This window comes from Juglans regia, chromosome 11 (assembly GCF_001411555.2).
Source record: "Juglans regia cultivar Chandler chromosome 11, Walnut 2.0, whole genome shotgun sequence".
NCBI lineage: Eukaryota > Viridiplantae > Streptophyta > Magnoliopsida > Fagales > Juglandaceae > Juglans > Juglans regia.
The window spans coordinates 8304809-8322266 of NC_049911.1; the positions used below are offsets into that span (position 1 = coordinate 8304809).

The following is a 17458-nucleotide window of genomic DNA, read 5'->3' on the forward strand; positions in this document are numbered from 1 at the left end:
GAACTAATGACCAGCTTTATATTAGAATAAATCTTCATTTAATTTTAAGAGAGTTTGTAGACGATAAGCTGCTAAAATTTGGATTTTTTTGTTCTTTAAATCTGAAATAAAATTTAAATGATAACAATAAAATCTAAAATCAACAAATATAAATAAAATTAGATTAAAATTTAAAATTAAAAAAGTGATAAAATATAAAAAATTATGTAAGTCATACAGTTTAGAGCACGGTAGGATGATCATAGTGCTCGCATGCTGGTTAATTATAGTGCTCGTTGTGCTGATCAGATAGTGAATGCCAACAGTATGGTCGAAGTCGAACGATCTCACCTTCTCAGGCAATAATTTACGACGGTTTTGTAAGTGGGGAGCCACTATCTATGCTCATCCCAACAGTAGTGGCTTTGAAAATGATTTGAAATTTATCACTAGCGAGAAGAGCAATCCCATGCAACCGCTGTAACAAATGACCAAAGATACGCTTGGAGATCGATCGGCCGATCCGCTAGTTCTTGCCTGCGCTCGGATGGAAGGAATAATGGATTTTCTTACTGGGAAGGCGTGATTTCTCAAAACTGCCAGTCCTTACCCATCTTCAGATGGAGGGAAGAAGGAAAAGGCCTTTCTCTTTGAGATTGGATGTGATTGAGAGAGGATGCCTATTCGGCTTACATGTGACGAAAGCAAGAGTAAACAACGCGAGTGGTTAAATGCCCAAACAAACGCGCGCACACATAGAACGTGGGGGAAATAGTGATTAAGATTAGTAATCATTCCAAAGCTTATGAATGATATAAGTTCTCGAATAGATGATCTCATAGAGAGTGCTCACCTTTAACAACAAAGACATGAGTTTGTTTGTCCCCTTGCTAGAAACACAGATCGTCAATCTTCCTTTACAAACACCAGGCATTGCCAATTTACATAAGTTATTGAACATTTGACAAAATCCTGGTTCAGAATGCTTCTTTTCTTTGTCTTCATCTTTCTTTTGAGAAGGCTAGCCATCTACTTGGTTTCTTGAGCAACCAAAGAAGGAAGAAGATGCTGTCATGTTACACCTTATCATCATGGAACCACCATCTGGTCTCCTTGGGAGATCGGCCATTTTTACAATTCTTTACATAGCGGTCATTATCTTCAGGGCGTTGCTGCAAGCAAGGTCATGACAACAAAAGATCAATATACAAAAAGAGTAGAGGGCATGTCTATCATTTACCAAGGCAATGGCTGTGCTCATTCTCTGATTTGAAAATTTTAGCAGAATCACATGAATGAATACTCTCAAAAATCAGTAACAATCGCGGCATACTAAAAGTACAACCCAGTGACTTGAAAATGGAAGGATTCAGAAGATCCTAAAAGTTAGAAGCAAATAATGAGGGTCAAACCTTCACAGTCGAGCTTGATAGCATGGAGAGAATGCTGATACAGATAGAACTAACAGTCATGGCTGGGGACCATGAGTCATACAAAATATCTACAAAATTTCCACATTCAAGTAGTACATTAAATGTCAGTCTTGCTGCAAAGGTACTGAACATTTTATTTAAGGCAATCAAACTTGGATAAAGTTAATAAGACAAGGAGAATGATACCAAAGTACTAAAAAGCCATATAATCCAATTCACAAAACCTTCTGCAGGAAATATTTTTTAATATAATTTGATTCATTATTATTATAATTATTCAGTCTTGTTCAGACTGGTACAGGATCAGAAAGTTGGAAAACCAGGTTTGAACTCACACACTCTCGCTCTCTCATATTCCTTTTAACAAGCAAGTAGAATAATTTAGATACTATAAAAAAAAAGTTTCTTTGGGAGATATTGGTCATCACTATTGCCAAATAAAAAAAAATGTAGTAAACAACAAACATCAATAGCCAAAAAGATATTATGACTTTGGCATCCACCTACAACAGAAACTTCAAGGTTCCCAGCATAAAGTAGATATTAAAGATCAAAAGGGGGCATAAAGCTAAGAAATAATTAAACACAAATGCAAACGTAGCAATTCTGATCTGTACTCAACTCCAACAATGATTCTGGAAAACTGAAATAATCTGTGCTTACGTTAGTACTATGAATACCATAACAGGAAGAAATATACCTACAGCTGACATAACATGCCTCAATGGCTTATTGTTACACTAAATCTGCCATAATATACCTATCTCCTGATAGAAAAGTGGCACTACAGCTGACGTAATATACCCTGATCACTTACTGTTCCTTCATGCTAAGACATAATGACATTGCAGACACCTTAACATTATAAAGCCACTTAGCCCTACCCTGATTTATGCATGCCTTCATAAATAAGTATAAAATTCAAAGCAATTGCAATAATTTTAAGCTTTATTCTTTCCCATTCATTCCCAACCTTTTGTCTGGCATGTAGAGGCATATCCATATAATTCCAATTATACACCCAAGTTTTAAACTCTCTGTGTGTGTGTGACTGAGAGAGAGAGAGAGAGAGAGAGAGAGAGAGAGAGAGAGAGAGATTGCGAAACAGTGAGAGTTGATGTTCAGAAGTACAAATTCACCTCTACCGTTTGATATAAGTCATGAATAAGAAGGTAGAACTTCACACAGTTCACTTATTGTTACTTCATGCTAAGACATAATGACATTGCAGACACCTAAACATTATAAAGCCAATTAGCTGCACCCTGATTTCCGCACACCTTCATATATAAGTACACAATGCAAAGCAATTGCAATAGTTTTAAGCTTCATTTTCTTGCCATTCATTCCCAACTTTTTGGCTGCATACAGAGGTCTCTACATATAAGTCCAATTATCCACCTAAGTCTTAAACTGAGTGTGTGTATGTGTGTGTGTGTGAGAGAGAGAGAGAGAGAGAGAGAGATGGTTAAACAGTGAGTGTTGAAGTTCAGAAGTACAAATACACCTCTGCCCGTTAGATACAAGTCATGAATAAGAAGGTAGAATTTCATACAGTTCACCTACGTTATGTATGGGACCTCGAATTATTAATTTCAAGGAAAGAAAGCAATTAAACTGCTCAAAGAAGGAAGCCAATGTCTCGAAAGTTCTTTCTTTCCTCCTGTATGTTCCAGGACCATGGATACCACATTTGTGCTAGCCTTGTCTCAAAGGAAGTTTTCCTTATCTCATGTTCCAGACAGACTTAAGGCTCCATATGTCCGGGGTTTACTACCCAAGAATGGGTCTTAAATGCCCCCGCTTGATGAGGTTTCACATCATAAAAGAATGCCATATATTAATTCTGTATCACTTCCAACATTTTCTAGGCAATTAATTGTGGTATTACTGTCTTGCTTAATAAAGAAAATAACATAGATTTTAGTATCTAAAGACCAATAACATTGACCTCGTATCGGAAAAGATGTGAAAAAAATCTTCTAGAGTAAAAGAGATATCTTATAGACCAATAACAATTAACCTCATATCGAAAAAGATGTGAAAGAATCTTCTAGAGTAAAAGAGATATCTTATATTCATTATCAATATTACACAGATGAATCGAGAACAACCATCACAGCCAGCAAAAGAGTGAATAGAACGAATGCAGAAGAAAAGACACAAAAGAACTCAAGCTGTGACTGTTATAAATCATATACCACATACAAAGACCTCCAAGAAAGAGTGAGCCATAACAACTCAAGTTGGGAAAGTAAACTACACTTAATGAAGACATTTGTTATAAGACAATAAGATATTGTGCAAGGATGATATGCTAACGGGGGTGGGGGAAGACAGTAATACGAGAGCAATAAAATTACCTAAACAAATATGGCCGTTGCTATATATATGAGGATGCAGTGGAGCAGGATGCAGGAATACAACCTGTTAAACCCGCCACAAGAATCAAAATAAAACGACAAAACATCATCACAAAAATAAAAAATGGGTAGAATTAAAAGGACTTTCAGCAAACCTGTGGGGCTTCCATTGGGTAATTCTCAGGAAAGTCGACCTGAAGTTGATAAATTTCATTTGCATACAGAGTTCCTGGAGCTCCATTGACTTCAATAACCCACCTTTTGGATCCAAAAGTCCCAATAACAACTAATTTTAACAAACTCACTAAAGCATGCTAATATAGAAATTTTAAAAAAAGAGAGCGAGAGAGAGAGAGACTGGAAGAAAAAGGAAACTCCGTGAGAATAATTTAGAACTAGATGGAAAGACATAAAATTCAGATTATGAACCCTAAACTTTACTTTCCGTAATAATATTTTTTCCTAGGTTTTCACATCAGTCAAACAGAGGTCGAATTGTTTTGATCAGTGCATAAAAGCTTAACAACAGATCAAAACGACAAAAACCTTTGGAGGTTGTCAGTGACTTTGTGTTTGAAACCGGCGGGAGGATTGACCTGCCACTCGACAAGCTCCTTCTGGAGGCGATTGCAAGCAATCTTACTCAAAGCCTAAAAGCGTCCAGATAAAAAACATAATATTCAATCAGATTATCAAAAATAAAAAAGAAATAAACACAATCAGAAAAACACACCACCCACCCACCCATATAGACGTACAAAATTACTATTATTTGCCGTATTCTCTAAACACATATATTTATAAAAGTGTATTTGTGAAGTGAGAAGATTAGGGCAAACCTTTCGAGACGCGGCGGAGGAGCTGGTCATGGCTCAACTCTACAATGACGGAGAAATTAAGAGCGAGAGAGCAAGAGAGGGTGGTGGAGTTTGACGAAATGGACAAAGAGGACCGGCGGCGACGGTTTATTTATCTTTTCTTTTTTTATTTTTTATTTATTTATTCATTTGTATTTTGAGACCCCTCCAACCGGACAATGTGTCTTGGAGAATAAGCAATACTACGTAACCTTTCTAATTTTTATACATCATGTTTTTTAAAATTTTAATATTTTTTAATATATTTTAAATTTTTTTTTGAGTTTATTTTTTTAAAATAATTTATTTATTTTATTTATTATTTATTTATTAAATATTTAATAAAATAATAAATTAATAATAATTAAAAAATATGTAATATGTAAAAATTATGTGAATAATAATAAATTAAATAGATTTTTATCGATTTAGATCCCCAAACCTCTCGTTTGATTAGAGAAGTAATTTCATTTTATTATTATAATTTTTTTAAATTTTTATATAAAATATAATAAATAATTTAATTTTTTTAAATCTTAAAATAATATTATTATTAAAAAATAAAATTTTATTAGAAAATGTTAGTTTGCTCACTTATTTTATCCACTCACTTTGACCACTTATGCATTTAATTTTTTTAAAATTTTTTTATTTAATGATTAAGAAAGTAATTTTTAATGTATTGATGTATTTCTTTTATTTTTTAAAAATATTTAAATATGTTAAAAAAATGAGAAAAAAAAATAAAAACACATATTTACACTGTCAGTCAAATTGAGCAGGCTACTCTGGACAACAGAGTATCCCGACTCTATTTTATTTAATTTTTATCTAAAATCATCTCATCTCAACTCACTATCCAAACAGAAGTTAATTTAGATAATGAAAGTGTTTTATCTAATCTCATTTTATCATTATAATTTTTTTAAGTTTTCATGTAAAATATAATATATAATTTTAATTTTTAAAATAATAATAATATTAAAAAATAATATTTTATTTAATTCATTTAGGGCATGCATTTACAGTAGGAGCAAAACACCCGAATTGACCTAATTTTGCCCGTCGGTCTGCAAGTGTTCTCTCTCTCCTCAAGTGCTCTTTCTCTCTCCCTAAGAGCCCGTCGGTCTGCAAATGTTTTTTGACAAATGTTCTGGAAATGGAAAATAGAAAAAATATAAGCAGAAACCGATTAAAAACACCAAAATGTCAAAAAGAAAGATGAAGTGTGTCGAGTCCGACAACCTATGTTCCACCTCTAGCATCAATAGAATCCTGCACGTTGCAAGATAAATTTACCACGGTAATTGTTTTTAAAAATGCAGTATTAAGTTGTTGAATCAAATTTAATTTATTTAAAATTAATTATTAATGTGACATTTAATTTTTTTAACTTTTTATAAAAAAAAATTAAATTTCTCTCATAATTTATTTCATATATTTTAATTTAAAAATTTTAATTTATCTTAATTTAAAAAAATTAAACTCATCTTAATAAAATTTATAAAATATTATTATTTATAATTTAACTCAATTCATCTCAATATTTAAACGGTAATCTAAAGAGATCATGTCATCTAAATAGGGTAAAAAGGAAGATGAAAAAAATTAACTTTTATCAGTTGTATCGAGTCTATGATATGAACAATAGAAATAGAAATAGGAGGTGTCGCTCTCCAATTTGAGGGTGTAAAATTTACTTTCACACCAGATCCGGTTTTAAGTTTTTTCCTTATATTTTATGTCTTTATCTTGCCCATGCAGGTTTCCTTCGTGCGGACAAGGCACCATCTAAACGGCGTTGTTAAACCAGAGCAGACAAATCACGTCTGTTGAAAACTCAAGTTTGGCTCGACTCCTTTATTAAATGAATGGCTTGCAAAATAAAAATGATGATCGATTATTAAGGGGTGGTTTGCATTGTAAGTTGATATGAGATTAAAGTTGAATAAAATATTATTAAAATATTATTTATTTTTTAAAATTTTAAAAAATTATAATAATTAGATAAGATGAATTAAGATTAACTCATTATTCAAACAATGCTAAATGAAATAATTCATATAAAACTGGGCTCAGCCTGTATGAGCTCATATAAACTTGCATAACTTCGCACTTATTATTTTTTATAATATTAATATTTTGAATATTTGAAGAGGATAGAAAAATAATGCTCGTAATACTAAAGATATTACTTGAGTTTTTTATGAATATAATTATCTATATACGTATACATAAGCTTTATAAAATATGAACAAATCCAAATTTGCTCAAATATTAAATGAGTTGTTCGTGACATAAATTTTAACTTGATGAAAAATTTGAGATTGACTCGTGTTTAAATAAAAATTAAACAAACAAGACTTGATCACTCGCTACTCGTATGAACTTTTAAGAGACCAATGTAGTGAAGAGATTCAAACTCAATCAATAAATAAGAGTAAATAACTTTCTGCCTCCTGACCCTTTTGAAGATCAAATGGTTATAAACTTTATAAGAACTGGACTGTTGTGCTTAAGCAAAGGAAGGACAAATCAAAGTCGGAAATCAAGTATGGTATCAGTCTTGTAGATTTGAGAGGTGGGTGGAAAACTTTCTGTTGAACCCTTTTGCTTTGTGCAAGATTGTTTTGTGTTGTATTTCTTTGTTATCCAGCTACCATGCAATAAGGAACTCGGATTTTTCTAAGTATCCTCTTTTATCTTTTCGGCATCTTTTTTAAGGCATGTAATTCGAGGGCCATGCCACACTAAAGATAAGCATATTCCAGCCTTGATTAGTGGAGATGTTCCCTAGCATGTCCATTGGAAAATCTTAAAGCTAAGAATATTTTAAACAAGTTTCACAACAATGCGAATCAAAATATCCCTAAGTTCTTGTTAAAGAGTCTCGAATATGAATTAGACAATCGCATAAAGTAAGATCATATAGTATTTATTGAACATCAACAAATGCAACTTCACCTGACTATCTCTCTCCAACTTGAGATTTTAAAGTTCCGCAAGAAATTAAGAGAATATTTTTCCTGACTGTCTCGTTTATTTTTAAAATTTATTTCAATTCATCTTATCTAATCATTACAATTTTTTCTAATTTCTATACAAAATAAAATAAACAATTCAACTTTTTTAAATTTTAAAATAAAAATAATATTAAAAAAATATATTATAATAATTTTTTATTTTAATCTCAATTCATCTCATCTACTAAAACAAACGAGTTGTAATGTGATTGCTTTGATGCAATATCATTATTTTCTTTTCTTTTGATAAAAGGAAGACTATTAAAGAGAGTGGGGAGGGGGACCTTGCACTGGCAGCGTGAATAAGACAAATAGAAATAAGATTTTGGCGAAAAAAAAAGTTATTCCCCGAGTATTGCTTTTGCCAGTCAAAATTCGGATGCCTTTGAGCAGGGCATCTTTGCTTAAAGGCATCCGGAAAGTTACACCGAAAACGTGTTTTGAGACAAAGATGACTGGACATGGACACGTGAAAGTAGGCAGCGCTGAACAGAGTTCCACAATAAAACAAGCCCACGCCCAAACACCTTTCATTGATTTTAACAGCAACATGAAGAGATTGACTTCTGCTGTTGTGTTTATGTAAAACCACTGTACCAACAGCCACCAAGGTCTATATGTTCTTTCTTTGAAGTCATATCATACGAGCATCAACAAATGGAAGATAAATTTTAAAATGACTGAAGCCTTGATCTAAACATGAAAGTGACTCTGATTCATCGAGTATTCAATACCTTTCAGGTACCCTAACACACACAGCTTATTGTCACGGAATGGAGTTTGCAATCTGTCAATTGCCACAGTAGTGATCTGTATTACAACTTCTTTCTCCAGTCAGATGCTTGTTACTAAAGAGCATCTCAAACTTTTGTAAATTGTAGTTTACCCCCATGAAGTTAGACTTGCATCCTACTAGCCTGTAGCTCAGGTCAGTCCACTTGCTCCAACTTGAGACCAGACCATGTTTCTGGCTACCTCAGGGTGTGGTCGATTGAGCTTTGGACTGCATTAGAAAAACATGAACACACATCGGCTGAAAATTAACATAAATAGTAATAATCCTCTGAAGAATAAAATAACTCATCCGCACCTTGATATTGATTGATTTGTGACATGAGGTTTCTTAAAGGAATATTAAACAATGTTATCCCTCTTCACCCAGGAAAGCCAGTCCCTCATTTCGGGTAAAACCGGCTTAATTCACAAGGCTGTTGTTCGTTCCCCAACTACCTTCTAAATTTCAGAAGCAAGCCATGCAATTACTCCTTTTTTTTAGTATGTAACTTTGAAATTGCTCTTCAGGAGCTAAAAATCAGAACGATAAAGTGTGGTAATCTAGGATGAGGAAAAAAGTATCATAGATCAAGTCCCTCACCTCAGCCGTAAGAAAGGGAGTGCGGAAGAACTTTATATGGGTTCAGTATGCCATTGGGGTCCATCAACTTCTTGATGGAAGCCATTAGTTGCACCTGTCCAAACAGATTCTTCTTTCATGCATCTCTATAAAGTGACTAGACATTACACGTGTTAAAAGAAGACGATCATCTTAGATGTTTAGCTTTTCACAAAATGCTCACACTTTCGCGTGATTTGCTGTAGAAAATCTTATTAGCTTTCATCAGTCCCAAGCCATGCTCTGCACTAATACTCCCACGGTGCTTAGATGTCCATTCATAGACAAAGGGCTCAATTTGAGCTAAAATCTGCAATTTACTGACTATATCAATATTAAAACCTGTATTACATAAGCAACCTTTTGGAGTATGCTGAAGGAAATTACCATATCGTCATACTGTGGAGTTGAAATATTAAGATGCAAATTTCCATCTCCAAGGTGACCATATCCAATTACTTTAGATGAATCACCTAAAAGTAAAATGACAATAAATATATTAAGAAATTGGAGTTTAAGGCCCCGTTTGGATTCAGAAAGTGTTTCATCTCATCTCATCTCATCAACTTTCTCAAATTTTCACACAAAATATATAATAAACAATTCAACTTTTTGAAATCCCAAAACAATAATAATATTAAAAAAATAATATTCTAACAATATTTCTTTTAACTTTCATCTTTCATCTAAAACAATTTCATCTTATCTCTGAATCCAAACCAGCCCTTCGACTAATAATACATACCTGTTCTGTGACATGAAAGGTCATGATAGCACCGACATAAACAATTTTTTATTCTAAAGAAATAGTAGAGTTTTTGCAGGAATATAAGTTGACAAATTAGAAACTGGTCACACTAAACAAGTTAGGGGCACGTACAATATATGTTTCCACTATTCAAATTAATATTTTGAAACTGGCCGCTACTGCATGGGAAACCCTGAAGGTCCACATCCACTCCCTATCTTACTTACCCAATCACTGAAGGGGGGATACACATCTTGCCACCGAAACAAGAAAGAAAACAATATCTCAAAACTCAGTCAGACATGAAAAAGTTGTCTTACCAAGCCTTATTCGCATTTCCTCAACAAGATTGTACATCTTTTCAACAGGTAATGACAAATCATATTTGTAAATAGCTCCTGCTTTCATGAGTGCCTCTGGTACACCCTACAATCATTAGGAAAAAAATCCCACCGAGCACATTTTTATAATATCTTAAAAAGACAACTACGTTAGATGTGCTTCCAAAAGATATCTAGGACAGTGTGAACATAAGGTAATGTATAAAGAAAGTCAATGAACATAAAAAAAATAATGTTCACCTCACGTATACGCCAAAATGATGAAGCTTGGTTTATGTCTTGTGCAAGAACACCATCGGAAATCAAACCACCTTCCATGGAGCGAAGTAGGAAAGCTTCAAGCTTTTCCCTGGATATGTTTGAATAAAAGTATAGGATCTTAGAAAGATGAAGACGCCATAACTTCCCCCAAAAAATGGGAACACGTGAACAATTTTGTGCAATTTTGTGAAGACATTTAAGAATCAAATTACATTCTAAAAAAAAGCCACGCATAAATTAGATATCACAAGCCAAGGATGCTATTGGCATCCATAAAGCAACCAACTGAAAATCAGATCATATTATAAAACGTGTAGACAGCTGTTAAAACAAAAGTAATGAGGAACTTGTTAGTTTGAGAATCTGTAACTTGATTTAAGCATATGATGAGGTTTGTGTTGGAGAATTCCACGTTGGAATCCCTGCAACTTCATCTGAGGTGATTTTTCATGAAACTTATGAAAAACAGAATCACTTCCACTTTCTCCTAAGGTCTGCAGTTAGAAACCACATTTCACACAAGCTTTCAGTAAGTTTTATGTAGAAAATGAGGAGTCACAACCAGAGATGGAACAGCAATTACACAGGGTCTAGATGTGATTCGGTCTGTGATCCTTTCTGGAATTTCACAATAATGTTTGGATTGCTTTGGTAATAGAATAAATTGACCCATTTCTCGTTCTTTTCCCGTGCACTCGCTTTATTTATCGATACGAGGGGGTAGCAACTGTTTATTAAAAATACCGGACTCTGCTAAGTGGTTACACAATGCACAGAGTCTGATACCTGCCCAGTGCTGGAAGTTTGGAAGGAGAAATGCTAAAAGACCAGCCATCATATTAGCAAATCAATATGGGCCAATTAGAACTAAAGTTCAAGACGACTTTCTTTTCTCTTGCCCTCACGAGAGGAGAGGAGAGAGAGAGAGATTTTTGTACGAATAAAAGCACTTAACAATCAAATAGCCAAGGACCATACTTGTCATAAGATTCATCACTGCCAGTTGTCTCAATCAGAACATAGAAGTTGTGCATTGAGGGAGGTAATGGATTCCTAACACCTTCCAAATGATTCAGAACCTGTTACATAAAATACAATGAGTACGCCTCGAAGTATGCAATGATAAAACAGAAAATGCCACCCATTTTTTCTTCAAATATACAAGAAATTCTTCAGGACCATTTTCTTGACGTGAGAAGAATTTTTTTTTTATCGGTAAATAATAATTTTATTGATGATAGAAAATAGGCATAGCCAAGTACATGGGGTGAATACAAGAGCAACACCTACTTAGTAGGCTAGGGATACAAAGAAGTCATGAATATTCATGCCATTGAAGTCTATTACAATCCACCAATGAAATAAAGTATTAAAGAAAAACATTCTAAGCTTGTTCATTGACCACTTGCGAATTAATAAAGAATTTATTAAAAGAATTTGTCAAGTTACAATTGATAATTATAAAGCCGTTACCTCCAAATTTCACACATTACAATACTGCACATATGAATCAAGTTCTAACCTTGCCTACCAAAATGAAAAATGATTTCATCGACTACAAGTAGAATAAATAAGAACACAAACAACCCCAAAAAATTTGAAAACTCTAATTATAGACGGTCACATTTACATCAAACATTCATAAAAGTATACATTGAAATTGACCATTAAAATTACATACGTAGAAACTATAGATAAGCAAAAAAAAATCTCATCAATTACACCAATGCCAGAATGATTACCAGATCCAGTGACTGATTATCCAAAAATTCAAATGCAGATAAAACCTCCCCAAGTCTCCTCTTTGCTTCCAGTAGAAGTTTCTGACAAACAGTTAAGGCAAAAGGTCAAAATCTAGATTTTCCTAGCTAAACCTTGATCATTCAAGAAAACATAAATGAGAGATCAATATAACTACTAAACTACAGGAAATCCATTGGTGTAATGCGATACCCCATTCTGATAAGTGATAAGAGTAGGTAGTGTATAGGATCCCACATTTGCTTAGGAATGAGAAGTTCTTGCTCTTTATAATGTTCCAATGAGACTCCAATTATATCATTGACTAGTCCTTTTGGAGTATAGGCCATGTGGCTAGGGCTTCCATTGAGGCATTACATGTAAAGCTCTAGACCCCAAAATTGTTATAAGCAAAGATTTAAAGTGAACACTGAACACCTTTTTTTTTTTTTTTTTTAATCATTTTTGGAGCAACTTGAGCATACCAGTAGGAGTTCTGGTATGCTGTGTCATAAATTACCATTTTGCAGATTCAACATGATGTGAGAATGAATTCATTTTCTTTCTCTTTCTGATGGTGGAGGTAACGGTAAGTAGAAGTTCATAATTTCAGATTTATATAACCAGGATCTATTTGATTTAACCTTATCTAATAATCTTCTTGCCCTGCATGAATAAAAGGTTACTTTTCTTACTCAGGATTCTTTTCTTCTCCAGATTATAAGGTCACCACAGTCTAGTTTCAGTATGTTCTACTGGAGAGAGAGAGAGAGAGAGAGAGAGAGAGAGAGAATAAAATTGTAATATTGTGTGTGATGCATTTTGGCACATAATTGTAGGAAATACTGTTTGCAGCATCAAACTTATGTTTCAAGTATTGTGCTGAAATAGTCATACCAGGCAGCTGGAATAGTCTTTACATGCAAGAAAAGCGAGATTCACTGAAGATAGTTTTGGAGGAGTAAGAATGGAAACCTTGGTTATAATTCCCAAGGATCCTTCACTTCCTACAATGATAATAGCAAACGTCCAAGCACTTGCATCATGCAATCAAAGCTATAGTTCTTTATATTAAAGGTATCAGTGCAGTTTAAAGTGTTTAATACATACCTATAAATAAATGCTTTAAATCATACCCTGTATTATCTTTCCTTAGAGTCCCAAGCATGTCAAGCACATCACCGTTTGCTAAAACAACTTCAATACCTGTAACATATGTGTAAAATATTTTTTTTGATAGGTAATCATAGAAATTTTATTAATAGAAAATCTCAAGTACATAGGTAGTATACAAGAGAATGAATCTAGTTAGGGTTTACAGAAGAACGAAGAACATTGAGACCATTACAAACAATGGTTCCCGCCCATAAAAGCAAAGACTTAAAAAAGAAAATTTTTAGTTCCTCCATTGTTCTCTCACAATCTTCAAAACTTCTTGGGTTTCTTTCCCTCCAGATATACCAACACATACAGATAGGAACCATACGCCAAATAGCCGCCACCTGTGAGTTACCCTGAATGCCTTGCCAACAGGCAAGAAAGTCCACCAATCGAAGAGGCATGACCCATGACAAACCTACTCGTGAAAAAATCATCCCACATTCCCCTGGCCACCTTGCAATGTAGAAGCAGATGATCTAGTGATTCCCCCTGTTTCTTACACATACAACACCAGTCCAGCACAATTACCCTGTATTTCCTCAGGTTATCTGTAGCCAGGATCTTGGCCAATGAAGCTGTCCAAACAAAGAAAACCGCTTTTGAAGGAGATTTCATTTGCCATATACTTTTCCACGGGAATATGGTCAATCCAGGATTCGTTAGAGCTTGGTAAAAGGATCTAACAGAGAAGTTTCCTTTCTTAGTGTGATTCCAGTGTATCTTGTCCCCGGTGCCCCTTAGCGTACTTACTGAATACAATCTTGGGCTGCCCTACTGAAATCAATATTCCATTTAGGGGGTCCATTTGAAAGGACCAAAAGATCGGCAATCGCAGCATCCTTTTCTCTTGCAAGCTCGAAAATAGCAGGAAAGGTATCTTGTAGCCTATGATCACCACACCAATGGTCATACCAAAATCTTACGCGAGAACCATCACCCACCACAATATGCTCATGTCCTCTAAAGGTCTCTCAATGTCCCCTTATATATTTTCATAATCCCACTCCATATGTGCCTCGTACCTCATTTGAGCACCAACCTCCCCAAACGTCTCCAAATTTTGAGTCTATAACCAACTTCCATAGAGCGCCCCTTTCGTTTTGGTACCTCCATAGCCATTTACCCAATGGAGCTTGATTAAATTTCGTCAAGTGTCGAAACCCCAGACCTCTCCCAGAAGTACGGGTACAAACCATTGACCAATTAACCAGATGAAACTTGAACTCATCCCCCAATCATATGTGTAAAATATGATTAAGAAAGATTTAATGCATTCATCCTATGTTTTAATTGATAACTAGCCACGTGCATATTAAATGAAAAACTATAGGATGAATTAATTGATAACTAGCCACTTGCATATTTAATGAAATATATATACATATATGGACCTTGAAGCATAAAATAGTACACTTTGTGTAAAAGTTTAACAGGCAATTAGCCTCACCAAGTACATTTCCATGAAGAGATCCATAACGAACAAGACGCAAACCACCAGCATTAGTTGAAACATTTCCACCAATCTGGCAGCTTCCTTTTGCACCCAAGTCCAGTGGCATAATAAATCTGAATGGAAGTATGAACTACTTAAATACGAAAAAGAGAAAACATGCCAAATTCCCATTTTGTATAATGTAAATTGGCAAAGAGCCGTGACACAAACCAACAATTCAACAATGTGACACAATTATACATGTGGTACTGCTCTTAAAACTATGGTTCTATTAAATTTGAACCTTTTATTTTTGTAACTGAAACAAATTACATATCTCATGAGGAAAGGTAACTGATGGTTTAACAGAAAATTACCCCTGGTTGTCCAGAAAAGAAATCAGGTTTTCCAAAATGCACCCTGCTTCACATACCAATATACCACTGACCTAAAAAAGGTGCAAAGGACAATCTATCATTAATCACTCACACAAATTGAGTGAGAAAGAGGGCCTTCTCCCAACCCCCTCCAAAAAAAATCTAAATGACCCAAAAAATGCATCTAAAACTAAAATAATTACTGGGTCATTAAGAACTGGATAGTTAAATCAGTCAGCTTTTAAATCCCTAACTTTAGGATTTCCAAATTTCATTCAAGGAGAATAAGCTATAAGGAGAGCCAGTAAGACAAGGCCCAGCTGTTGGAGAGAAAGGTGAGCAATTATTGTGCTTACTGCTATCTCTTAAGAACTGAAAAATAGAGAAGAAACCACTTTAGAATTTAAAATAAGCCAAAATCAATTTAATAACACAACTCAATGAACACATAAGTAGGAGAAATCCCTCAAACCAAGAACACTGTAATGTTCTGAAATATCTACCTCGTCAAAAGATACGATGTTATTCATTGAACCCATATTAATAATCACCTGTACAAGTGTCGCAGAAAAAGTTATTTAGTCAGATAATGAATGGGAAAGACGACGTTATTCATGGAGCTAATAAAGGTAATAGGCAAAACCCAAATCTCCACCAACTGACAGTGAAATTACAGACATGTTTGGAGACTGAGAATTCTCAAATTCTCAAAACTTCCCGTAATTTCATTCTCAAACATTACTCAAACATAAAACTTACAAACTTCATAACAAAAATTATATTCAAACTATTTTTTAACTTTATAAAAATTTTATTCAACTTTTTCTCTTTCCATTCCCAAAACCCAATAAAGCATCTTCACTCAAATTATTTCACTACTAGTCACAAAATTATGATACTCCAAGTGTCCAACCCTGCCCAAGAAACCCATAATTGAAAAAGATTACATTACTTCATCAAAAACAGGAACACTTCCACCGACAAGGCCAGTATTTCCACCCTGGGGTACAACAGCCAAGCTTCTGGAATTACAGTATTTAAGAACCCGAGAGACCTGCAACAGGAAAATGAAATAATATGACAAATGAAATGGAAGAACCTCTTATTTTGATAATTTATACTCCAATAAATTTATCTCATATTGGAGTAAACACGCGAGGTTGTTTAAGTATGCATGGTAATAATCAGCCAGAACAAATGCGAGTGATTGATACATCTGCATCAAACTCATACGCTTTAACTTTTAGTGGATTAAGATGGTAAAATCTCTGTGTTCAGGTCCCCGTCACCTTGAAAAAATGAATTGTTTGAGCCAATAGTTTAGACCAACAAAGAGTTTTTTGTGACTCATTAAACTTGAATTGCTTTTTTTTTTTTTTCACTTAAAAGTCGTTTTTCAAAAGCATTGAACAAAAAATTAATAAGCGATACAAAGACAAAGAAAGAACCTCCTCAGTGCTCCTCGGTTGTAGTAGAAGCTTACTGGACCCGTTGTACTTCCGCATCCAGTCCGTGTTTGCAGAAAGAAGCCAGTCCTCATCCTGAATGACATTTTTCTCGCCTAATACGCCCTTAAAATAACTTATATCATCGGAATTCAGAGTCGAAAATGATGGGTTCCTCTGAATCGTTGCTGCCAATGAACCAAAGCGTCTATTCTGGATTCTGATCGTCTTTCCAAGGCCTGTCCCCACAGTAGGACCCCAAAAAGTTCCTCCGAATCTCCCCTTTTGATCCGCAATATATGGGCACCAATACCAAACGCCTGTTTTAAAACCCGGACAAAGATATAGCACTCGAAACAAAAATAGCGTCATATAATTGGATAAACGAAGGGAGAATTGTGAGAAAGAACGTTACCCGAGGCAGAGCGACGTAGTGGATGCTCTGCGGAAGTTGGATTCGATCGAGGACCAAAGAGGGACTTCGATGATGAGTAATGAAGGAGACGACGCGCAGCTCTCAACCTCTCCATTGCCAATTCCTTTGGTTTCCAGGAGCAATTTCAGGTTATTGTATGACACGAGGACCATAATGCACCTTTACTCGGACGTGCCATTCTTTAACTACAAGTCGTTCAGTGTTCAGGAACAGTGTTTCGATTATTGGAGGTGCTAGGCCTTCAGTAATGACTAATGAGTTTTTCGTACCCCTCGAATAATTTCAGATAAAAATCTCTTACCCGATTGCTATTATTAAAACTTGTCTGTACTCAAAGAGATTTAAATTTTAGATTGAAAAAAAATTTTAAATATAAATTTTATATTCTTACATATCATTTAAAAATATATGATTTTATTATTTTATCTTCATATTTTATGAAATATAAAATTCATACGAAGATAAAAAA

At 34.4% G+C, this 17458-nt stretch overlaps 2 protein-coding genes across 4 annotated transcripts; both read right to left on the minus strand.

Moving 5' to 3' along the window:
* Positions 1-742: 742 nt before the first annotated feature.
* On the minus strand, positions 743-4827 carry LOC108992031 (probable ubiquitin-conjugating enzyme E2 16). The gene is made up of 6 exons (XM_035682872.1): positions 4615-4827; positions 4322-4425; positions 3931-4033; positions 3776-3839; positions 1392-1480; positions 743-1151 (listed from the first exon to the last, which is right to left on the minus strand). The coding sequence occupies exons 1-6, from the start codon at positions 4642-4644 to the stop codon at positions 1056-1058; spliced, it is 486 nt and encodes a 161-aa protein (XP_035538765.1). The 5' UTR covers positions 4645-4827; the 3' UTR covers positions 743-1055.
* A 3522-nt stretch (positions 4828-8349) lies between these two features.
* LOC108992030 (D-2-hydroxyglutarate dehydrogenase, mitochondrial) lies at positions 8350-17211 on the minus strand. Of its 3 annotated transcripts, XR_001996254.2 has the most exons (17): positions 16969-17142; positions 16557-16873; positions 16061-16162; positions 15612-15659; positions 15109-15179; positions 14747-14865; positions 13249-13344; positions 13036-13145; positions 12141-12221; positions 11377-11477; positions 10378-10486; positions 10117-10222; positions 9436-9521; positions 9233-9358; positions 9031-9124; positions 8746-8888; positions 8350-8658 (listed from the first exon to the last, which is right to left on the minus strand). XR_001996254.2 is itself a non-coding variant. In XM_018966468.2 (16 exons), the coding sequence occupies exons 1-15, from the start codon at positions 17081-17083 to the stop codon at positions 9032-9034; spliced, it is 1680 nt and encodes a 559-aa protein (XP_018822013.1). In that variant the 5' UTR covers positions 17084-17211; the 3' UTR covers positions 8350-8658; position 9031. The 3 variants fall into 3 exon arrangements, 2 of the variants coding, with proteins under 2 accessions (XP_018822013.1, XP_018822014.1); XM_018966468.2 differs by lacking the exon at positions 8746-8888 and having other exon boundaries at positions 16969-17211; XM_018966469.2 differs by lacking the exons at positions 8350-8658; positions 8746-8888; positions 9031-9124 and having other exon boundaries at positions 9284-9372; positions 16969-17143.
* Positions 17212-17458: the final 247 nt, after the last annotated feature.